General features: G+C 40.5%; 1 protein-coding gene across 5 annotated transcripts in view; it reads right to left on the minus strand.

The window, feature by feature from the left end:
• Palld (palladin, cytoskeletal associated protein) overlaps positions 1-21,091 on the minus strand; it is a 407,054-nt gene that overhangs the window by 364,976 nt on the left and 20,987 nt on the right. For all 5 annotated transcript variants that reach the window (XM_060381838.1, XM_060381835.1, XM_060381836.1 and 2 more), the window contains one exon: positions 15,433-16,429. In XM_060381838.1, the coding sequence (XP_060237821.1) occupies positions 15,433-16,355 (923 nt within the window). In that variant the 5' untranslated portion in view covers positions 16,356-16,429. The remainder of the gene's footprint in view (positions 1-15,432; positions 16,430-21,091) is intronic.

The raw sequence follows: 21,091 nt of genomic DNA on the forward strand, positions 1-21,091 counted from the left end.
GGCCTGTGGAAGCCAATCAGAGTATCAGGGGGCAAAAAGTGGTTAAAGAAAATTCACGGATCCTATTAGTTGATTGATTGATAATTTCTCTGTTTTGAAGGTGTCTTGCTTTCAACTTGTGCAGCCCTCCTGCCTCAGGGTGCCCAGTGAGCCACCATACACAGTAATGCACTGTTCAATAGCATCTCATTTGATGACAGGTTGCTTATATGTTATGGTGGTTCTATAAAATTATAAATGGAGCTACACACTTCTATGGCTCAATGACATTGCAATTGTCATAATGTAGCACCATGCATTACTGGCATGCTTGTGATGAAGCTATGTAAACAAATGACCGTTCTGTTTTGTCACATTGAAGTAAAGCTAGTACATGACATTTTGTACTGAGGATGGCAATAAATGAATATGCTATCACCACAGAACTTTTTTATTTGCTTGTTTTGTGTACAGCTCTGTCCAGGTATAGTCAGAGGACATCTTATGGGAGTCTACTATTTCCTTCCACCATGTGACTCTTGAGGATGGTACTTGGGTCATCAGGCTTTGCAGTAAGTGCCTTTACCAGATGAGTGACCTTGCTGGCAATTATGGTAATTTTTCAAGTTACTTCTTACATTTACATGTAGGAAGTTTACTGTGGGGATAAATAGATGTTTCATACTACTCTTGCAGAAGACCCAAGTTTAGTTTCCAGAACCCATGCTGTGACATGGCTGTAACTGCCTCTAACTCCAGTGCCAAGAGGCCGTGCTGCCTCTTCTGGCACATGCACTCACATGCACGTGCCTACAGACATGGACACATACATCCATGGATACATAATTAAAAATAAAGCTATTTTAAAATAAAAAACCCTTCATTGCAAAATGGCATTACATGTTATGTTGTCAGCTGCCTCATATCTCGTGATTGCATTGAGGGGCCTGTAATGTACATTATATTGATAAATTATTGTGTTGTTTAAATCCATTGTGAAGCTGGTTCTGGAAGCTAAATTTGCTCCCTTGCTCATTTCAGCCCGGGTCATGTTTGATTCAAAGTGTCCTTCAAGTCCATTGTTTGGGGCTGGTCCCCCCTCCCCCTACTGTGACAGGGAGGGGAAAAATGCATGAGTAAAAACTTTATCCTTGAAAACAGCTAGAAAATAAAACAGTCCCAACAGATCTTATTATTGCTTATCTCGGTCCATAGAAGCGCCTTCATGGGGAAGAGCAGCTTAGTCTTGGAAAGTTCACCAGTGAGACGGCAGGGAGGACCTTCTCAATGGGAAAGTCCAGCTGGCTGATTCGACTTCCCCAGTCCTTTTCTGCTAGACATTGTGAGTGCCTAATTTGATGAGGTTATTTCTATCTGTTGTTATTTGTTCTTACACTTGGGAGCTCTGCCTGGGGGGCATCTGCTTAGCCCAGGATTCTCTCTTTTTATTTTTAATTTTTTTTTAAATTTATTACAGTTTATTCACTTTGTATCCCAGCGGTAGCCACCTCCCTCATCCCCTCCCAATCCTGCCCTCTCTCCCTCTTCTCCTCCCATGCCTCTCCTCTAGTTCACTGATAGGGGAGGTTCTCTTCCCCTTCCATCTGACCCTAACCTATCAGGTCTCATCAGGACTGGCTGCATTGTCTTCCTCTGAGACTCATGGCCAGGGTTCTCTTCTTAGGGACTCTAGCTGGTTCCCTTAGAAAGTCTTAGTAACTTTCTGCTGGATATTCTGAGCACCTGATTTGATGATATTTTGGTATTTATCCATCTCTTGATATTTATTCATTTACTTTAGCTTGTATATACATGATAAACTTCATTCCAAACCTAAAAATATAGCTATTGTAGATGTTCTTCAGACCTTACAGAACAGGGCCACATCATTGACCTATGCCTTCTGAAGTTTGCAAACACATACTGAGATTCTTGCATAATGACAAAATCATCATGCTCCTTAAAGTGCATCCCTATTATTAAATAACATATGGCAGAATTTGACTTTAACAATTTGAATTTGTATCAGCTTGATCCAAAGAGATGTTTGTTGCATTTCCTTTCTGATCCATTATGAAAGGCTTTATGAAAGCATATGGAAAGAGACATCACAAGGCACTGTCTTCATTCCCTCTGATACCCATCCCCAGAGTCATAAGGAAGCAATCTCAAATTCATTATGCTAATCCTATTAGCATCTTTTTGAGAATGACTCATGCCCCTTCAGAGTAATTGTTGTCACACCAATATTAAGTGCTCTGGGAACAGCTCAGACTAATGCCAGGACCGGCTGGCAAAGGGGGAAACCTTCGAGTGCTAATTACTTTTCCTTACATGTTTGGTCTGGAAACATTTGGGATATAGATGTCATCATGGTCTCTAGCACTCAGCTATCTTCAACTCTGACTTTTTCATTTCTTCTTGGGATTTTTTTTTTTTTTTTATGGCACACACTTCTAATCTCCCACCTCATCTCTTTTTGTGTCCCTCCTTAGAACCTTCATTGGTTTCCTGAAGTTTTATAGCCCCTCATCTTGCACCTCCCTTACTGCTTTGATCATCTGAGATCCACTTGCTCTGTCTGACAGATAAAATACAGCCATGTAGAGGAGGCCTTGAGAACACACTCGGGCATTAGCATCCTAATCCTTGTGTCTCAAATCCCATGAGCACCAAGCACAGCCAATTAGTTCAGGTATATGCTGTGTTGGAATAATGAACAGAAAACTAAGTCCTTTTTCTTTAAAACTGGAGGTTAAGTAATCCTGCCAGAAGGAAGTGAGGCAAGAAGACAAAAGAAGGAAAAGAAAAAAAAACAGTAATAGGTGCCAGGGTACAAGACTTGCTTGCAACACCAAGAAGAGAAGAGGGAATGAAAAACCAACACCTCTTTCTGTTCAGATCACAGTTTATTCTAACTCTGTGTGTGCAGGTGAGAAAACTGAAGGCTTCAACCAGAGCAAACTGTAATGAAAGACAGATTTTGGTTGGAATTAATCTTTTTCTGGTTTGTCAAAATCTGCAACTAGAAACCCATCAAAAGGAGAGAAGAAGTACATGTTTGGCAGTTGAGAACTTAAGAAAGACACCATGCAGAGGCCTGAAGTTGCTGGGGCCTCAGGGCACAGTTGGAGTTGCGGGTAGCTAAGGGCTAGCCTTGTGTTCCGAGAGCTTGGTGTCTGGACACCTGAGGTGTGCGTAGGAAGCAGCTGGAAGCCTGCGAGTTGTGCTTCGGCCTTGTTAGAAACACACCTTCAAATTCCAAGGAGCTAAAGCCGTTGTGCAATCATAGTACCGCAGGCGAAACAATGCTCAGATTTTAAGACTCAGATTTTAAGATGAAAGGAACTAGGGATATATGAAGTTTTTTTTTTTTTTTTTAATTGGTAACATGACTCTTGCAGGTATATATTATAGATGATACAGTGCTTATAAAGTTACTTTGATTTGGAGTAAGACAGACACACCTTGTTAGCGGATTCATTATTTGTCTTGCAATGGCCTGTTAGGGTTTGGAAAAAAGAAACAATCCAAACACAACAAGCTGTCACGCTAGAGTGATGCCTCTGGTTGTTTTGCTGTGGAATGCCTGTTGTTTAAACTATTGTTTTTCCTATAATTAGTAAGACTGATGGCTTTCTAATCCACAGTGACACATTAGCATGTTCCATTAAGAAATGGTGAAATGAAAGAGTCACTTTCAACATAGACTCCAATGTACTTCTATTAAAAATTCCCCCCCCATGTCAAAATCTAGGGTAGCAACGACTTGGTTGGCATATTACAAAGCTGAGTATGTTCAAAGGATTGCCACCTACTTCTAGTAAGTGACACTGGCTCAAAAGGGACAGGACAGCATTTTCTAGGGAATCTCTTTGCTTACCTGACTACTCAACATAACACCTAATGATTGTTCTGCTAACTTGAAGGGGAAAGGGGCTGTTGTCTTGATACACTTAGTGACTTCTCATGGGGTACCAATGCTCATCCATAGTACACAAGCTAATGATTTCTTTTATTTTTAATGTTTTTTTATTTTAATTTTTATTAATTACACTTTATTCACTTTGTATCCCCCCATAAGTCCCTCCCTCCTCCCCTCCCCTCCTAATCCCACCTTCCATCCCCCTTCTCCTCGCATGCCCCTCCCCAAGTCCACTGACAGGGGAGGTCCTCCTCTCTTTCCTTCTGATTCTAGGCTATCAGGTCCCATCAAGAGTGGCTGCATTGTCTTCCTCTGTGACCTGGTAAGGCTGCTCCCCCCTCAGGGGGAGGTGATCAAAGAGCAGGCCAATCAGATTATGTCAGAGGCAGTGCCTCTTCCCATTACTATGGAATCTACTTGGACACTGAGCTGCCATGGGCTTCATCTGTGCAGGGGTTCTACGTTATCTCCATGCATGGTACTTGGTTGGAGTATGAGTCTCAGGAAAGACGCCTGTGCTCAGATTTCTATAATATTGTGGCTTCCTTCCAACAGCTACCTGTTCAAGGTTTCAATAATTTGTTCCATAAAAATTACTACCTTGTGTTGGATTTTACAATGGCCTCCTGTAGCAAAAGCCTATCAGCAGCCATTGAACTAAATGCTGCCTTGTTGCTGTGATGCTTCCCCAGGCAGGGATGATTTGTCCTTACTCTTGGCACCCAGAATAATTCCATGTAGCAGGATTCTAGCCAACATATGCCAATGCCTTCCTAATTAAAATGCTGGCAATGGAATATAAGAGTTAAATAGTACCACGCTAGATTACAAATCATATTCATTCTTTTCTTCCTGGCATCGCTGCTTTATTTATGAGAGAAAGAGACTTGACACATGGCTCTTTTGCTCTGCTTTTCCAAGCTGCATCAGCTGTGCTTTTTCTAGCAGTAAAGATGCTGCCGACTCCCTCTCGTGTCAACACTCCTAAGTGGCTGGGAATGCACAGAGTATAACATTTTCTCAGGATGACCATGAAAACATCGATCATGGTGCCTTTCTTTTCTTTTCTCTTCTTGATGTTGTCTGGGGCAATGGAAGGAAGCCATTCAAAGGCATTTGCTTTTAGAGAAACAATCAACAACTCTTATGTGAGATGTCTCTAATGTGAGGTGGAGTGCACCCAGACTCCGTCAGAACACCAATATCTATGAAACACTGTGCCCTCCACTCTGCTTTATTTGGCAGTGTTGAGTATCTGAAAAATCTGAAGACAGCTTGCATGGTATGGATTCTAACTCTGTCAGAACTAGATAACTAGGCACATTTCATAAACTACTCCTGTCCTATTTATCTTTATTATGGAGATAGCATATGTGTCACTTATGAAATCTGACATGCCATAGCCACTATAAGATGCCATTACTTTACAAACCATCAAGAAAGAAGAAAAGTAATATGTAGTGTTGGTTTAGTTGGTTTTCTTTTGTTGTGGCAAGTTTCCTGATATATCTGGGCTCTGAGCTTCAGGGATTTCACCCCATAGTTACTTAGTACTTGGTGGTGCTGTCTCTAGTGATTCTCACAAAAAACTATAGAGGTAACAAATAAAGAAAACAGCTCAACTCATGGTGAGTAGGAAGTAGAGAGAGAAGTGGCTGTGAGGTCAATATCCTGTTCAAGAGCACATCTCCATTTGCTCTAATTTCTTCCCACCAGGATCGATCTCTTTAAGGTTCCACTGCATCAACAATAACACCAAAGACTGACAAACAAGCCTTTGTCTAGTGGACCTCTGAGTTACTTCACATCGAAACCACACAAGCATCAAGCCAGCAAGTAATTGAAGTGATAAAAGACAGTTCTCTCCTTCACCCCTCAATCTTCTTTTTGGAAGATTTTCCTCTATTCCTGGGAGACCCTTTCCCCAATCTTCTTTTTCTCTCATTAGAAACACTTCCCCAATTCCAACAGCCATGGTTCAATGTTGTCACCTTAGGAAGAAACCTTATTTCCTAAGGTATCTTTGTTTATGTTTTGTGGCTGACGATTGCAGAATCAGTAGAAATTGGTTGCTGTGGTCACATGCAGCTCCATGGACAGAGCCGGTCCTCACTGTTGGAACTCATAAACAAGAGACCAGAGTGAGTTCCCACTTGAGTTTTGTCACTCTTCTTCCAGGGAAGGCTTCCAACTGTTTCTCTCTCACTGTTCAGGTGTCCAGCGGTTTACTTTTATTCTAGAAGATTGTTAGATAAATTACTATTTTATGGCTCAAAGAACTAAAATTAAACAAGAAAGAAGTCCTATGTCTACACATCACTTGAATGCACCAACAAGAACAGTTTTCTATCTTGCTGTACACAGTGAGCTCTGCTGGGGTTTCAGATGTAATTATATTTGCCACAGTTACATTTATAACGTAGTTCCTAACAGTCCAAAGAATGTGGTGTTTATGGAAAGCTTGTAATTGCTGTAATTATACCTGCACACACTGTGTGTTTCATGCTGGGGCCTTGCCCCAGGCAAATGAAGAAGCAGGGTCATGAAGAAATTAAATCAGCTCCAGAGAAAAGCTCTGAAAGCCCAAGCCTACTTGGGAAGGTATCTGAAACTTCAGTCAGGTTCTTGTAAGGCAGCAGTTTCAGACTGGTAAGTATACAGCGCCTCATGGCTCATTCTTTTCCTTTTGAATGCTTTGCTGTATGGTATAATACTTAAGCGAGACAGTACAAAATCAAAGCCAACCTAGCTAGCTGAGGAAAAAGCCCGTTATTTGTTACTCAAATTATTTTTAGAGTTTTCTTCCTGCTAAAATTATTGGAATACAAAAACAAGGAGTGGCTGAAGTGTTGGGAAACTACTTTCAATTGGCTTTAGCAAATATTTAACAGGTACCTATGAAACAAGCTGAGGAAACAGAGACACAATCTAAAGAGCCTTGAGAAAACAATAGTCTAGAGGCCTGGGTTTGGAAAGTTTTCCGAGTTGACAGTCAGTCACAATACATGGTTGACCTTCACAGCTCTGAGGTTAGTAAGAGGATGGGGAGACCATTAGGTGCCCAAGGGCGTGGTGATTGGAAGAGATCACTTTTCCTTAACTTTATCACCATCCCCCACAGCTATAAAGAAACAGAGGGGCCAAGTAAGGTAAAAGGTGCTAGAAAGTGGGAATACACAGAGACCAAGGAAAGTGTCTGCAGGAAACCCTTGGTGGATTCTGACCCTGACAATCAAATCTAGGGCTCTGGGAAAACAAGCAGACATGCCTTTGAGCATGCATTTGTATTTCTTAGAAGCTATCTGTTTGTCCTATAATACTGAAATGTTCTTTACCCATTATCTCTATAGTAAATGCTTAACAGTAAAAAGGAAAGTGCAATGCAAAGATTTAAAGAAAGGAAACAAGTGCAATGATTTTTGAGCAGGTAGAATATGGGGGCACTTATACCAAATGAACAGTAATAAAAGTAAAAGTTTTCAAAAAAGATTTAATTAATAAATTGTGTGTGTGTGCATATGCATGCGTGATCATCCACTTGTGTGCATACACACAGGCCAGAAGATAGTGTTGACTCTATCAGAACTGGAGTTACCAGTGTTGGTGGGACTCCTGGCTTGTTATATGGGTGCTGGGACCCAAACTTTGATCCTTGTGATTTTACAGCAAGCACTCTTAACCACTAAGTCATCTCTCCAGCTCCAAAAGAAACCATTAAAAAAAAACTTTACAAGTGTAATAATATGTGTTAGTATGGTACTATGTGCCCAACACAATTTAAAATTCTATACCATTCTTAGTTGACCTAAACACTGCCCTAAAGGTACATACAAAGAAGGCTATTGAAGCATGAAAACTTAAACTTACTAAGTGATTTATCTGATACATGGTACAGCCAGAACTTTCTTTTTTTCTTTTTTTTGCAATCCAACTTTTAATTCTAAAAGCTATGTGAATGCCTTTTTCCCCCCTTACATTAATTTACTTTAATTGGTGTTTATTAGCTTTCTTCTTAAATATGGAAATGTGTCCAATAAGAGACAAATTGATGTGAACGCCCAGTTTGGGTCCAGCATGATTGACACCAATGTCAGTTCTCACCAACAAAAATTCCTGACTATAATACTCCAACCGAGGACCATTCATGTAGATAACAGATGTAATCCATGGCAGTTCAGAGTCCAAATGGATTCCCTAGTAATGGAAACAGGGACTGTCTCTGACATGAACTCAGTGGCTGGCTTTTTGATCACTTCCTCCTGAGGGGGGAGCAGCCTTGCCAGGTCACAGAGTAAGACAATGCAACCAGTCCTGATCAGACCTGATAAGCTAGGGCCATATGGAAGGGGACTAGGAGAGGGGCAAGGGAGGAAATGAGGAAGAGAGGGTGGGATGGGGAGGGAATGAAGGAGGGGGTTACAGCTGGGATACAAAATGAATAAACTGTAATTAATATATAAAAAATAAAAATTTAATTAAAAAAACAAAATAATTCCTGGTTACAGTAATACTTCTTATTTTTCTTGGACATAGATCTTGTTTTTACTTATTTCTTTTTATATCATCTCTCTATTTATCTATCTCTTTATATCTGTATATATTTGTATCTATCATCTACCTATCATTTCTCTATGATCTATGTATCTATGTATGTATGTATCTATCTATCTCTATCATCTATCTAGCTATCATCTATCATCTCTCTATCATCTATCAATCATCTATCTTCCTATCATCTTACTATTTATCATCTATCGATAATTTATCTATCATCTATCAATCTATCTATCATGTATCCATCAATCTATCATCTATCAATCTACTTCTCTACCTCTCTATCATCTATCTATCTAATCTATCTATCTATCTGTCTGTCTATCTATGTATCTATCTACCTATCACCATCTATCTTCACCATCATCTATCTAGTTGTTGAGTGTATGTGGGAATGCATGTCTGTACAGCTACACATGTGCCACGCTGCACATGTGGTGGTCAGTGGATAAACTGTAGTTCTCTTCTTTCATCATTTCCATCCCAGCATTGAATTTAGGGCTCATTGATCTTGACAGCCTTTACTTGCTGGGCCATCTTGCAGGCCTTGAAGCTTGTTTCTTGATGCCCTGAAATAGCATCCTGAGCAGCGTTATCGTGGATATAATGAATGTGCTTGTCACACATCTTGGTGCTACCCAGAAAGACGAGGTGAGACCCAGAAGAGAAAGTGAAGCAGCAACTGCCCATCTGTAAAGCAATTCCAGCAATCAGGGGCACTATCTCCTGAGTTAGCAATATGGAGAGATTCCATTGTCTTACGGTCTAAAGCAAAAGATTCAACAGTCTCATCAGTGACAGCCTTCTGTTTAAATGACCACACAGATAAAGACAATGCTTTTTAAAAAGGAATTTCAAGTGGGCAGGTATTGGAGAGAAGTGAATTGAGAGAGAACAGACAGACAGGAAAGAGGACAAAGCACCATGCACCTTTAATCTCCTGGACACAGACACTGTGTGTGAAGGCAGAGAGAAGCCTCCATTTCCGCATCACTGAAAGGCTCTATTCTGTTGCTGACATCTTTTGATTTCTAGTTCAACAGTAATTTGGTGTTCTGGAGAAAATTTACTGACCTCTGCAAAACAGAAAGGCCTTATCATTTTCATTCAATGAGAATATATGGAAAAGAAAAAATGATTTAAAATAATGTCAAAAGAGTAAGAAACTTCGGTTAAGCTGGGTACAGGAGGAGACAACATATTGGTTGGTTTTTGTTTTATGGATTCTGCCCTGTTGTACGCCATCCAAATGACAGGATGGATTGGGGCAATTGAACCTGGGAAATGGTGATGCGTAAGTCTTACTAGACTTTAGTTTTAACTTGGCTAGTTGTGTGTGTGTGTGTGTGAACTGAACGCAGGTGTGCGTGCACAAATGCAAATATCTAAATGATGACCTTTGCTTGTATCATTTGTAGCCAAAAACCCTAGGTAGAAAGGCCTTTGGCATGAATATATAGTATTCTACTGGAACATGACAAAATCAAAGCAAAAATGGCTTTAAAATTCCTAAAATATGACTCAGAAAATTGGTTAACAAATAACATAATAGAAAATGGCTAAGACCCAACCTATCCAATTCATGTTGCTAGAAACCAAGACATTTTCATCATGATTTTCTTTTGGTGCTGTGGATTGAACCCAGGGCCTTGAATATGCTGGGCATATGCCTTTTTCTGAACTAAATCATGTATCTGTGCAAACGTAATATAGATATTAAAGTAAAATAAAAGGCAGTTTTCAATATTATGCATTATAAAGCAACTCATACATCTTAGGATACAAAGTACAGTGAACAGAACTGAAAGCCCCTGTTTTCTTTATCTCTGTGGTTACTGTCATCTTTAATGTAGCATTTGACATTCTGTATACTCGTCTGTATTCTGACTACATCAGGAGGCCCAAGATGGAGTGGATTTAAAAAGCAACTTTAAGGAAAATGTTTATTCATGCATGTTGTATGTATTCACGTGACCCCAGCTGGCCTAAATTCCCCCTTTACAGCCAAAATAACTTCGGGCTTATCAGCTTCCTGTTTCTACTCCCGAAGTGTCTGGATTCCAGTTTTTATTTGTTTGTTTGCTTTTCTTTTAGAAGTGCTTAGGGATCAAACTCAGGGCTTTGCGCATGTAACCACTCTGCTGACTGAGCCACTATGCACTTCTTTTTTAAGTTACTTACTCTTGATTGGTATTTTGTTTTTAAATTTCAGATCTGATAAATCTACTTCTAGTTCATTCTTATGGATATAATGCAATTTAATTTATTTTTTTACTTTTTAATTTTTTTTTTTCAATTTTATTGAGAACACACGGGCAAAGCTTTCTTCCAGGTATAAACCTTGGAGTAGAATTTGCTCCTCTAGTTATTTAATATGTATTTATTGATTATCTGTTATATGTCAGATACTGTTTTAGATCCCAGAGACACACAAATGAAAAAAAATTAGTATGTCCTTATATTCAATGATTTTTTTTTTGTTCTATAGTAAAATTAAACCAGTAAAACACAGTAAATCATACATTTTATAGAGAAAACTGGAATTTTCAGAGAGTGGAGTTGTGTGGTGTCAGCAGGACCTCCCACCTCTTTTAACATAGGGTAGCTACAGAAGGCCATACCCTAAAGATACCTAAGGAGAAATATGAAGAAAGAACACCCACAGCAGAAGGAACAGAAGAAGCAGACGCCCCCATGAGGGGAGTGCAGTAAGGTCCCGTGGTGACTGAAACAGGCTTCTTAATGGTGAGAAGCAGGGGATAGATCAAAGAGAAGAGGCCTTCTCAGTTCCTGCCAGGACAGTATTTATTCCGTGTGAGATAAAAAGTCACTGCATTCAGTGCTGTGATGACAGTTTCATTAAAAAAAAACAAAACAAAAAAACAAAAACAAAAACAAAAAAAAAACAAAATTATGATGGGTGTCATATGGACTGTGAAGAACAAGAAAGTCTTTTCCGAGGGCAATACAAGTACCTGAGAGAAAGGATGAAGCTTGCAATGGAGCACACTAGAGGCGACGGGATGAAGAATCAGATTTTGGAGATCTGAAAGGGAGATTCTGGGGGGGTTGTTGGATGAAGTGAGGATGGGTTGTAAGAACAAGGGGAGCCAATGATGGCTGCAAAAACATTTTCTAGAAAGTTTTGACATTTTTACAGAATATATGATTAAATATCCACAGAGATGTTATGTAGAGGTTTCATGTATGTACATCTTAAACTCACTGGTTATCATAACAACAAATGTAACTGTCAAGTTTTTTTGTTTTGTTTTGTTTTGTTTTTACTTTGATAATCTGGTGGTATGCTGCTATCTCAATGTTGACTATTCTTGGAATAATCCTGGGCTAAGCCATCTGTATCTTCACCGTTATAACCTACTGGCTGGGGAATTATTGCCATATTCTCCCAAACCATCACAGCCCACACATGATTTCTGTACCCCGTGCAGATATCCTTACTGAGATAAATATCCATGGTAGGTTTTATTGAGATTGTCCTTCAGGGGATGGAAACATCCACAGACAGTGCTTCTCTGACTTCAAGCGAATAATTTGTTGCTTTGGCTTTTGATGAAGATCAAGGTCTTGTTCATGTAAACTACTTGTAGGCACAGGAGATGCTGAGTTTTAATTTCAAAAAGAAAGAATTTAATTAATTGTAATTATATATATTAAATAAAACTTTACAAGACTAATAAGGCTGAGATGATCGGCATCAGTTAGGAGGAAGTGTGCCTGAAATGTTAAAGCATCTACTGGGTCCCTGATCACGGCAGTAGGTGAGTGTTTGAAAGCATTTTTCCCTTTCATAAATGTATGCATTCACCTTACAATTATCTGAACATGAAACTGTCCGAAACCAGAAGGCTTAGCTTTCTTTAAAGCTATTACGTGTAGAATATGCACACTCTTTTAAAGCTCATGCTGACTGATAATTGCTAATGTATTGAAGAAAAGAAGGCACCATCATGAAGAACTGTGGCTCTCTTTATGTAGAAAATATTACAGAAATTATCACACTACTGTTTCTTTGAAAATATTTGAAAGATAAATTCCTCCCTGCCTCATTTTTTTACACAGTAGTTTTTGCCACTTCTACTTTGAGAAATACCTGACTTACATTCTAGGCTCTGATTAATTAACCATTTCTATTACTTGGTGCATTATTGTAATGTTTTGTATCTAAGACTTCTTAAATTTAAGTGGTGTAAAAGGTACAAGTGTCATTAAAAATATTTTTAAAACAGAAAGTGAGCCAGGCTTGGTGACACAAGCCTTTAATTCCAGCACTACAGAAGCAGGAACAGGTGGATCTCTGTGAATTTCTGGCCGGCTTGGTCCTATGTAATTTTGCATAGTAGTGAGTTCCAGGCCAGCCAGGGCTACATAGCAGGGCCCTGTTTCAAAAGAAGGAAAAAAGATGAGGAGGAAGAAGAGGAAGAGGAGGAAGAGGAAGACTTCTTTTTGTAATGTCAGAAGTCATTTCGTTGTTTGTTTGGAGACTAAATTTTGATATCTAGTCAGACTGACCTAAAACTTAGGATCAATCTGCTCCAGTCTTCCCAGTACTAGGATTATTGGCAGGTACCAGAACCTGGTTTCACGAACTACTTATTCACTCAAAAGTTGAGAGTGTAGAAAAGCAAGGAAAGTGAGTGTTGTCAGGTAGCCCGGTCTCTACGGTCTATTAAGACAGGACATACATGGAGGAACACACGATGGAACAAACAATTCAACTTGTATGAGATTGGAGAAACGGCTCAGGGGTTAGGAGTGCTTGCTGCTCCACCAGGTGGACCACAATTCAGATCCCATCAGATGGCTCACAACGTCTTTCCTGCTCTCTTTTGGCTGCTGGGAACACCGCACACATGTGCGCATAAACTTACACAGACACACAGTGGCACAAACACACTCACACACATGCAGTCACTGAATTTCTGCCTCATTTTATCAGAGCTGAATGTCTTTTCCTTGCACTCTTCTCTTGTCCCTATGGAGCCCTGATCGTGCTGCTCGCTTGCTTACACTATTGAAAAGTGAAGTTTCTCACTGTGGTCAGTTCCTACCTCAGGATCCTGGCACCTGCTGCCAAAACCTGCCAATAGAGCATTCTTTCCACTGCTCTGCCACCCAGCCACACCCTGTCCCTTTCCCCGATAGCTGCCAACTGCCTAATACTGTGGGCCTCTGTGTATACCAAGAAGTATCTTTTGGGTTTGTGCCCATTGATTGCTTCAGATTCCTTGACACTCCCTTCCTCTTCACAAGAAAGTCAACTTTTTCTGGATCCTTAGAAGGTGTCCCGCCAGCCCTCTAGGTCTCACTGACATGTAGGACTGATGCAGGCTGAGACAGGGTAGGAGCATTTTTATTAAAAATTTTTCTTCCTTAAACAAAATTGCCTTCATACGAATTTTCCATTAAGAGCATCACATGACTCATGTGGTCAATAAAGTTTAAGGATCTTGGAGTTTCGTGTACTTCCAAATCAAGATGACCAAGATCCCTTGAACAAGAATTACAACAAAACACCCTACCTCATTGTGCATTCAATACTCTTCTTCTCAAAAGAAAACAAAAATGAACTTTAATAGATACAAAATGGCCTGTTAATTAAACAATGGGCAATGGAGTATTTTTACCAAAGATTTAATGATTGTAGAAGGAATCAACTTGCAGTGTCTAATGGTGTGTCATGGATTTCACTACAGTGGGGTATGACACGAGAAAATAGTTAATAATGCTATGCTAATAACTATATGTTTAAATTCGGGCACTCCTCAACCCCCAAAGAGACTTCGTGAACTTGAAAATGGAATCATAGCCTTCTCATTCGATGCTAAGTGGAGTACTTTTGGTCAGTTTTGAAATGTTATATATTTGCCACTGTATCGCATTCGGTAGAGACTATTTTGGACATAAAGGTAAACTGAACCATACATATAGTTTCAAAACCAGTGGTACTGTTTTGCATTTGAATACATTTCTCACCAATTATTTGTTCCTAAAATCGGTAGGTTTGAAAATATCTCAAATAGAATCTGAAAGAAACATTTACATTCCTATGGAAAATACATACATGCAAATGCAGAACAATGCATCCAGGTGAATACATTTACAAGGTTTTTACTGCCCCCTGCTGTCAGTTTCTTAAAAATAGCAAAAACTGCAGGGAAAATTGATACTGTAAATTAACTAGTGAATAACGCTGATACTGTATTCTGGGCAATGATTCTGAACTACGGAGCCAATGCCAGCAAAGTGCATAAGCACACACAGAAAGGCAAAAGATTTCAAGTCTGTTCAGACTCGCAGCTGTCCTTGCCCACTTCATTATTTTTCTAAATTAAATCATTTGAATTTGTTTTCAAACATATACATAGTTTGGATAAAACATTCATATAAGTCAACGATTGCTCATTATTATTGTCTAATCCCTACTTGCAATTAAGAAATTGGACACAATAAATAAACCAGTAACATTAGGTACAAGGCCTTGGATTGGGTGTCTATTTTGGGGTCCATCTATGCTTGCTCTACATAGATTCATCTCTTCCCCTCAGGATAACTTCTAGCTTTGTGATAATTTTTTACTTTCTTCTGTGACACATGATCAAAGCATTCTTTTCTCCTTTGGATAATTCATTTCCACAGTTTACACTCCCTAGGTTTTTTAAAATCTAGACTCCTCTATAACAGCCTGCCGATATTACTCATTGCCTCGTCAACTCTACTTCCTTTTCTCTGAATGCACAGATTGGCCCATGGCGACAACAAAGCATGTCCCACCTCACCTGGGACACCTGTGATGATGCCTCTTTGGTGTGCTTTTTGTTTGGCAGGGTTTTAAGAAAATTCTACTACAGAGACAAGAGAACTAACAATTCAAGAGTTCTCACGTCTTCTCCCCTGAAGTAGCACCCGAAGTCAACAAAACCATTTGACATTCATAATAAAAGAGTTCTTACCTGACTCTGGGAGTTGGGTTTCCTGTGACTCTACACTCCAAATAAACTCTGCTTCCTTCGGCGACTTCTTGGCTCCTCAGCTTCTGAATGAACCGAGGTGCAGTCGGCAAGTGGCAGGCTTTCTGGGGCTGTGGGTGAGGGCTGTGGGTGAAGGCCGCTTCTGGGGCTTGCTGGGCCTGGTAGCAAAGGCTGGCCTCAGGTAGCATGACCTCTATTTCCATCTCCTGTTGGTCTAGCTGGTCTCCAGTGGGGCTCTGGCTGGCTGAGGCAGTCATCAGGGTTGATGATTGATTTTTAGGAGACAGATACCCACTGTCGGGTGACGAGGACTCACCATTTGGGCTTCTGTTTCTTGGCTTGGCTGCCTCTCTAAATATGGATGTCAGTTCCTCGATGAAACTAGCAGCCTTGTCGCACAGTTGGCTCTGGGGGCCAGTCTTGCTTTGCTGGGCAGCTTTGGGCTTTGCACTTGGATTGGGGATTTTTGCACCTCTCTTTTCAGCCTTGCGGAGGCTCCGGATGTAGCTGGGACTGGCCAGCAGGGGTGGTACTGCAGCTTTCCTCTTTGAAGCTGGGGAACTGATCCTTTCAGCTTGCTCTCCTACCAGAGGCTGCAGAGGAGCTGGCCTGTTGTCTGGAGGTCTTTCTGAGGGAGCCGGCTGGCAGGGTTTGGTCTCCTTGTGGGAAGGAGATTCGCAGAGGCTTACGGAAGACTCGCTGAAAATCTGTGAGATTTCCTTTTCTGAGTCAAAATCTTCAGTTTCAGAGTTGTCTATAGCTCTGCGGGCCAGGTCAAGGCTTTTGTGTATTTCTTCCTGGCTGAGAAAAGCAGAGAGCCCTGGGAAGAAGTCAGCATTTTTGCCCTCTTCCTGCACGTCTGATAAAGAATCATAGAAGGAGTCGTGGGAGGAAGTTTCTGACATAGCTGAGCAGTCTCCACACAGTCCTTGCTTGTAGTAGGAAGGCTGGGGGCACAGGAAACCTGTGTCCTTGCTTTCTGAAAGACAATATAGGATCTTTATTAGCGCTAATAACCACTCCCTTGATTATTATTAAAATTTTTTATGTCACCACCACCAACAAATTGGAAAAGAAACATTAAGGTGAACCAATATAGCAATCTTCTTTATTCTATAAATGGATAGGGAAAACCAAATATCCGTGTGCTTATGACTTATAACTCATTCATTATTTATTTTAAGTTTTTGTGGTAGCATCTTGTTATGTAGCTCAGGCTGGCCTCGAACAATCTTCCTATTGGGTTTCCAGGTTTGAAAGGTACAGCCATGAGTTCCAATGCCTGGCACAGTTTGTAATTTCAGGTTAACACACACCCTGTAAGTGGGCAGAAAGCAACATAGTAACTACTGTCAAATGGTTCAAGGGGACAGCATTTTCAGCAGGCACAGAGGGTACAGGACGGGGCTGTTTCCTGTGCTCTTCCCTCATCATATACCTCCTTAGTGCTCCCATCGCAGCAATGCTTTTTTGGTTTCTATCGCCCAAACACTTTGAACGGAAGCAACATGGGGAAGAAAAGGTTTATTTGGCATGGAAGGAAGCCAAGGAAGGGCCTCATGCAAGAGCCCGGAGGCAGGAACTGAAGGGAGAGATCATGAAGGAATGCTGTTTAGTGGTTTGCCTCCATGGCATGTTCAGTTCACTTTCTTACACAGCTCAGGACCACCTGCCCAGAGGTCACACCGCCCTCCGAGGGCTAAACCTTTTCACGTCAATCATAAAACGAGAAAATGGCTGCAGACATGCCCAGAGCCAATCTGATGGGGTCAATTTCTCAATTCTTTTCCGTGGTGACTCTGGTTTGTGTCAAGATGACCAAAGGTAATCAGCAGACTGACTTTGCTCACATGACCCTAATCTGCAAAGGTCAAATGAACAAGCCCTATTTTCACTTACTTAAGAAGCATAAGTAGAAAGATCAAGTATTTGTATGCTTATAACTTATGATGTATTTATTTATGTCTCAATAATTTGTCTCAGCTTTCCTTTGCATGCAGTCATCTTTGTGTGTATTTATTCATTCCACATTATCCTAACAGATGGCAATAATCACTTACTAACTTTCAGGTGCTGAGATTCTTCGTGTGCTCCATAGTAAGTACTATGAAAGTTCTCCCAAGGGACAGGCTGCAAAAGCATATTGTGTTTTTAACTTTGTGGAGGTGCTGCTCCTGTTATAGCCACTAACTGGCGTATTAGCATGAAACCAGCCATAGATAAATAAAAACATGACTATGCCCTCAGACTTGATTTTTGAATGTGGATCCTTACATGTCAATTTTAAAAGTCATAGCTAGTGTTTTTTGTTTTATTTTTATTTGAAGACGTGTCTAACTATGTAGTCTAGGCTGGCCCTGGATTTGCATTTCTCCAGCCTGCTGAAGGAGTTGGGATTATAGAGATGTGTAATTTCTGGCCTTTGGATTATATATTAAAGATTTATTTCAGTGTGTGTGTGCAGGTGCTTACTGGTGATCATGTGCAGGTTCCCTCATAGGCTAGCATAGGGTGTCAGAACCCCTAGTGCTAGAGTTATTGTGAGTTGTGGACCACCCTCTATTGGTACTCAACTATAGTCTTCTGAAAGATCAATAAAGTTTCTTAACATCGAGACAGCTTTTAAGCCCCTAAAGGGCTTTTTTTTCATTGAAAAAAAAGTGCATTTTTCAGTTCTGCACATAAAATGTCAGCTTCAAAGGAGAAGACTGGAGAGGTGAGGAAGGAGAGAAGAGAGAGAGAGAGAGAGAGAGAGAGAGAGAGAGAGAGAAGATGAATGTCTTCATAAATCTATAATAAAGACAAAAAAGGGCCCTACTTGAAAGTGCATGGGAATCTACAAGGATAGTAGGTGTTTGAAATGAAGGAAGTCCTGGGAGGATAAATTACTGGCAGAGGTGGGCCTTAATTGAAGTTAGATGTGATGTATTTATGTCATTAATTGGAGTGACTAGGTAATTCTTTCTAACAAAGCTTAGCAGTCCAGGCAAAGACGTTGGGATAGAAAATGCAGATTTTCATACTCAGGTGACATGGAAGGAGAGTGGGAAAAATCTCTGAGAAATTGATACTGTATTGGAATTCTTGGGTGGAAGTTTGATTTTAAGATTAAGGGTCCAAAGGCCCAGGAGACTAAAGTAAGGGTGGAGTGAGAATGTAAGATAAGTAAGAGGTGCTCAGGATGAGGTATGGAGCAGGGCAATGGCAGCGAGAACTATGACAAAAAGTGCTCAGGGAGAAGTTTGGGGCAGTGTGTCTTAGAGATCTGTATCTTGGAGAGAGATTTTCAAATTCAATCCTGGTTTCAATTTTTAAAATTACTGTGTTATTTCTTTTTTAAATGAACAAAAATAAGGTATATGATACGAGAGTTACAATAGCCTGTATTTAACATGTGGAATTTGAGATCTGATAAGGACAGACCCTGTGGAAACGCAACAATAATCAGTCATTCCAGTATACTTATCTTCTTGGAGAGTTCAATTTCTCCTTTTTCCTGCTGAGAACACTTAAATTTATCAAGTTCGCTGAAAGTAGTCGAGGACCATGTCTCAAACTGACCTTTTTTTTCTTTTTCCTGTAATGTCAGTGTTGAGTACTTAAAACAGTAGCATATATATGTGTTTATACACACAAACACATATCTATATGCATGTATATTCCACAAAACTGTCCACCCATCTGGGTAACATGGTGGCTCAAGTCTTTAATCCCAGCACTCCGGGAGGTAGAGGGAGGCAGATCACTGTGAGTTTGAGGCCAGCCTGTTCTACCAAAGGAGTCCAGGACAGCTACACAGAAAAACACTGTCTCAAAAAAAAAGTCCACCCACTTCTAAAAACATTAGCTACTTCACAAATTCATACATGAAGACTAACAATGTTCAAGGATAACCTTACTAATAATCGTCATGGTGGTCATGGCTAATGGTGGGCTGGTCACCTGGAAACTGTCGTTGCACCAAAAACCAGTGCATAGATTTGTTGCACTTATGATCCTCACAGCAAGCACCAGGCTCAAAAGAAGAAAACAAGGAGATCTGCGTAAAAGAGCCAACACTCAGCCCTGCATGGTGCATGCCCATAATCTATCACACAGGAGGTGGGAGGCAGTGACAGTGGCAAGAGGAACACAGCAAGTTTGAGGCCAGCCTCTTCTATGGAGAAAGTTCCAGGCCAGCCAGAAATCCACAGTGAGACCCTCTGTTTCAACACACTCCCCCAAGATGAAAACCAAGATTCATGTCCAGGCAGTTGAGTCCAGAGCTCAGTACTAAGTAGGTACTTTAGCACTATTACGTTGTAGTTTTACAAGCAAGATTCCTAAACCATGTATCATATTAATAAAACAGGATCTGAAACAAGATCCATCCATCACTAACTCCATTCTAATTTAGTATAAGATGAGGATACTGTGATACGTTTTAAAGCTTCAGGAAGAAAAAGCATTATATACGGAAATTTAGAGCCAAGTGAATGATGAAAACCAGTCGTTGCTTATTGTTAAGTAGGGAGAGTTTGCCGCAGGCACATATTATCTTGTGTTTTGGTTTTAAGCGGACTCCACCTGATGGGATCCAGTTGTCAGGATTAGGTGCCATTTAAAAACTGCTTGCACCGTGAAAAGTGAAATAATGGCATGATTGCATACCTGCTCCAGATTTAATTTTCAGCTCAGTTATTGCTGCTGAAACAGGCACATGGTCCAGGGAAAAGCTCGCTCAACGTGGGATGAATAAGAGCGGTTTCCAGGTGACCCAAGTTCACTGGAAAATTATGCTTCAGAGACTTTTGCCTCAGTCAACACCTCAAAGTGAAAAGACCATCCTCAAAAGGAAAGATATGGAGCTGCAAACATCTCCGTTACTTATTTTCCTAAGACTTCACGCTGGATGCTAAATTATGCTTCCTCTGATCCAACGATGCCATGAGAGGTGAAGACTATGAAGCAAAATGAAAAGATCCACTTATATTGCTTTTGCTCAGTAAAGAGGGAATGCCAAAAAGAAACGTCCAAGTGTTTCTCCTTCAGTGAGCAGCATGGACATCTGAGGAATAGACGGGTCCCCTGTAGCATTCAATCTCGCCCGACTGCTTCCTTTTCAGTCATCTGAGTGGCTTCAAAATGGCTTTTTCTTTTTAGCTCTCCTCAGTTCAGGTTAGCTTACCAGTCATCTCGCCTAAAACTCCCCTAAGCCATAACTCGCTCGTTTCTTGGAATGTGTGCAGTTCTAGGTTCTTCCCCACAGGGGAAATGGGTGCTCCGTGGCCCTGTCCATGTTATTCAACATCACGATCCTCTCTTCCACTTCCTATCAGAGAACGGTAGAACATGAAGTCAACGACAGTTGTGTGCTGGTGCGAGGGAAGGTTCCAGGAAGTGTGCCAGGCAGTTTTTCTTCTCCACCGATTTTTAACAGTCCAGTATTAGGAATCAATCAAACATAAAAAAAAAAAAAAATCCATATGGTGGAAGATGACAATTGGCAGCTACTAAAATTGTTTAAGCAATTTGTAGTAGGGAATAAAAGATTTAAGGGGGATCAAATTTACAGAGTCTTCTTTGTGGCACTTTCTGGCTAGAATAAAAAGCTTTAAATCCTATCTGGGTTAAAAGAACCTACAGACACTGTGCCTGACAA

This window comes from Meriones unguiculatus, chromosome 4, assembly GCF_030254825.1.
Source record: "Meriones unguiculatus strain TT.TT164.6M chromosome 4, Bangor_MerUng_6.1, whole genome shotgun sequence".
NCBI classification, from domain to species: domain Eukaryota; kingdom Metazoa; phylum Chordata; class Mammalia; order Rodentia; family Muridae; genus Meriones; species Meriones unguiculatus.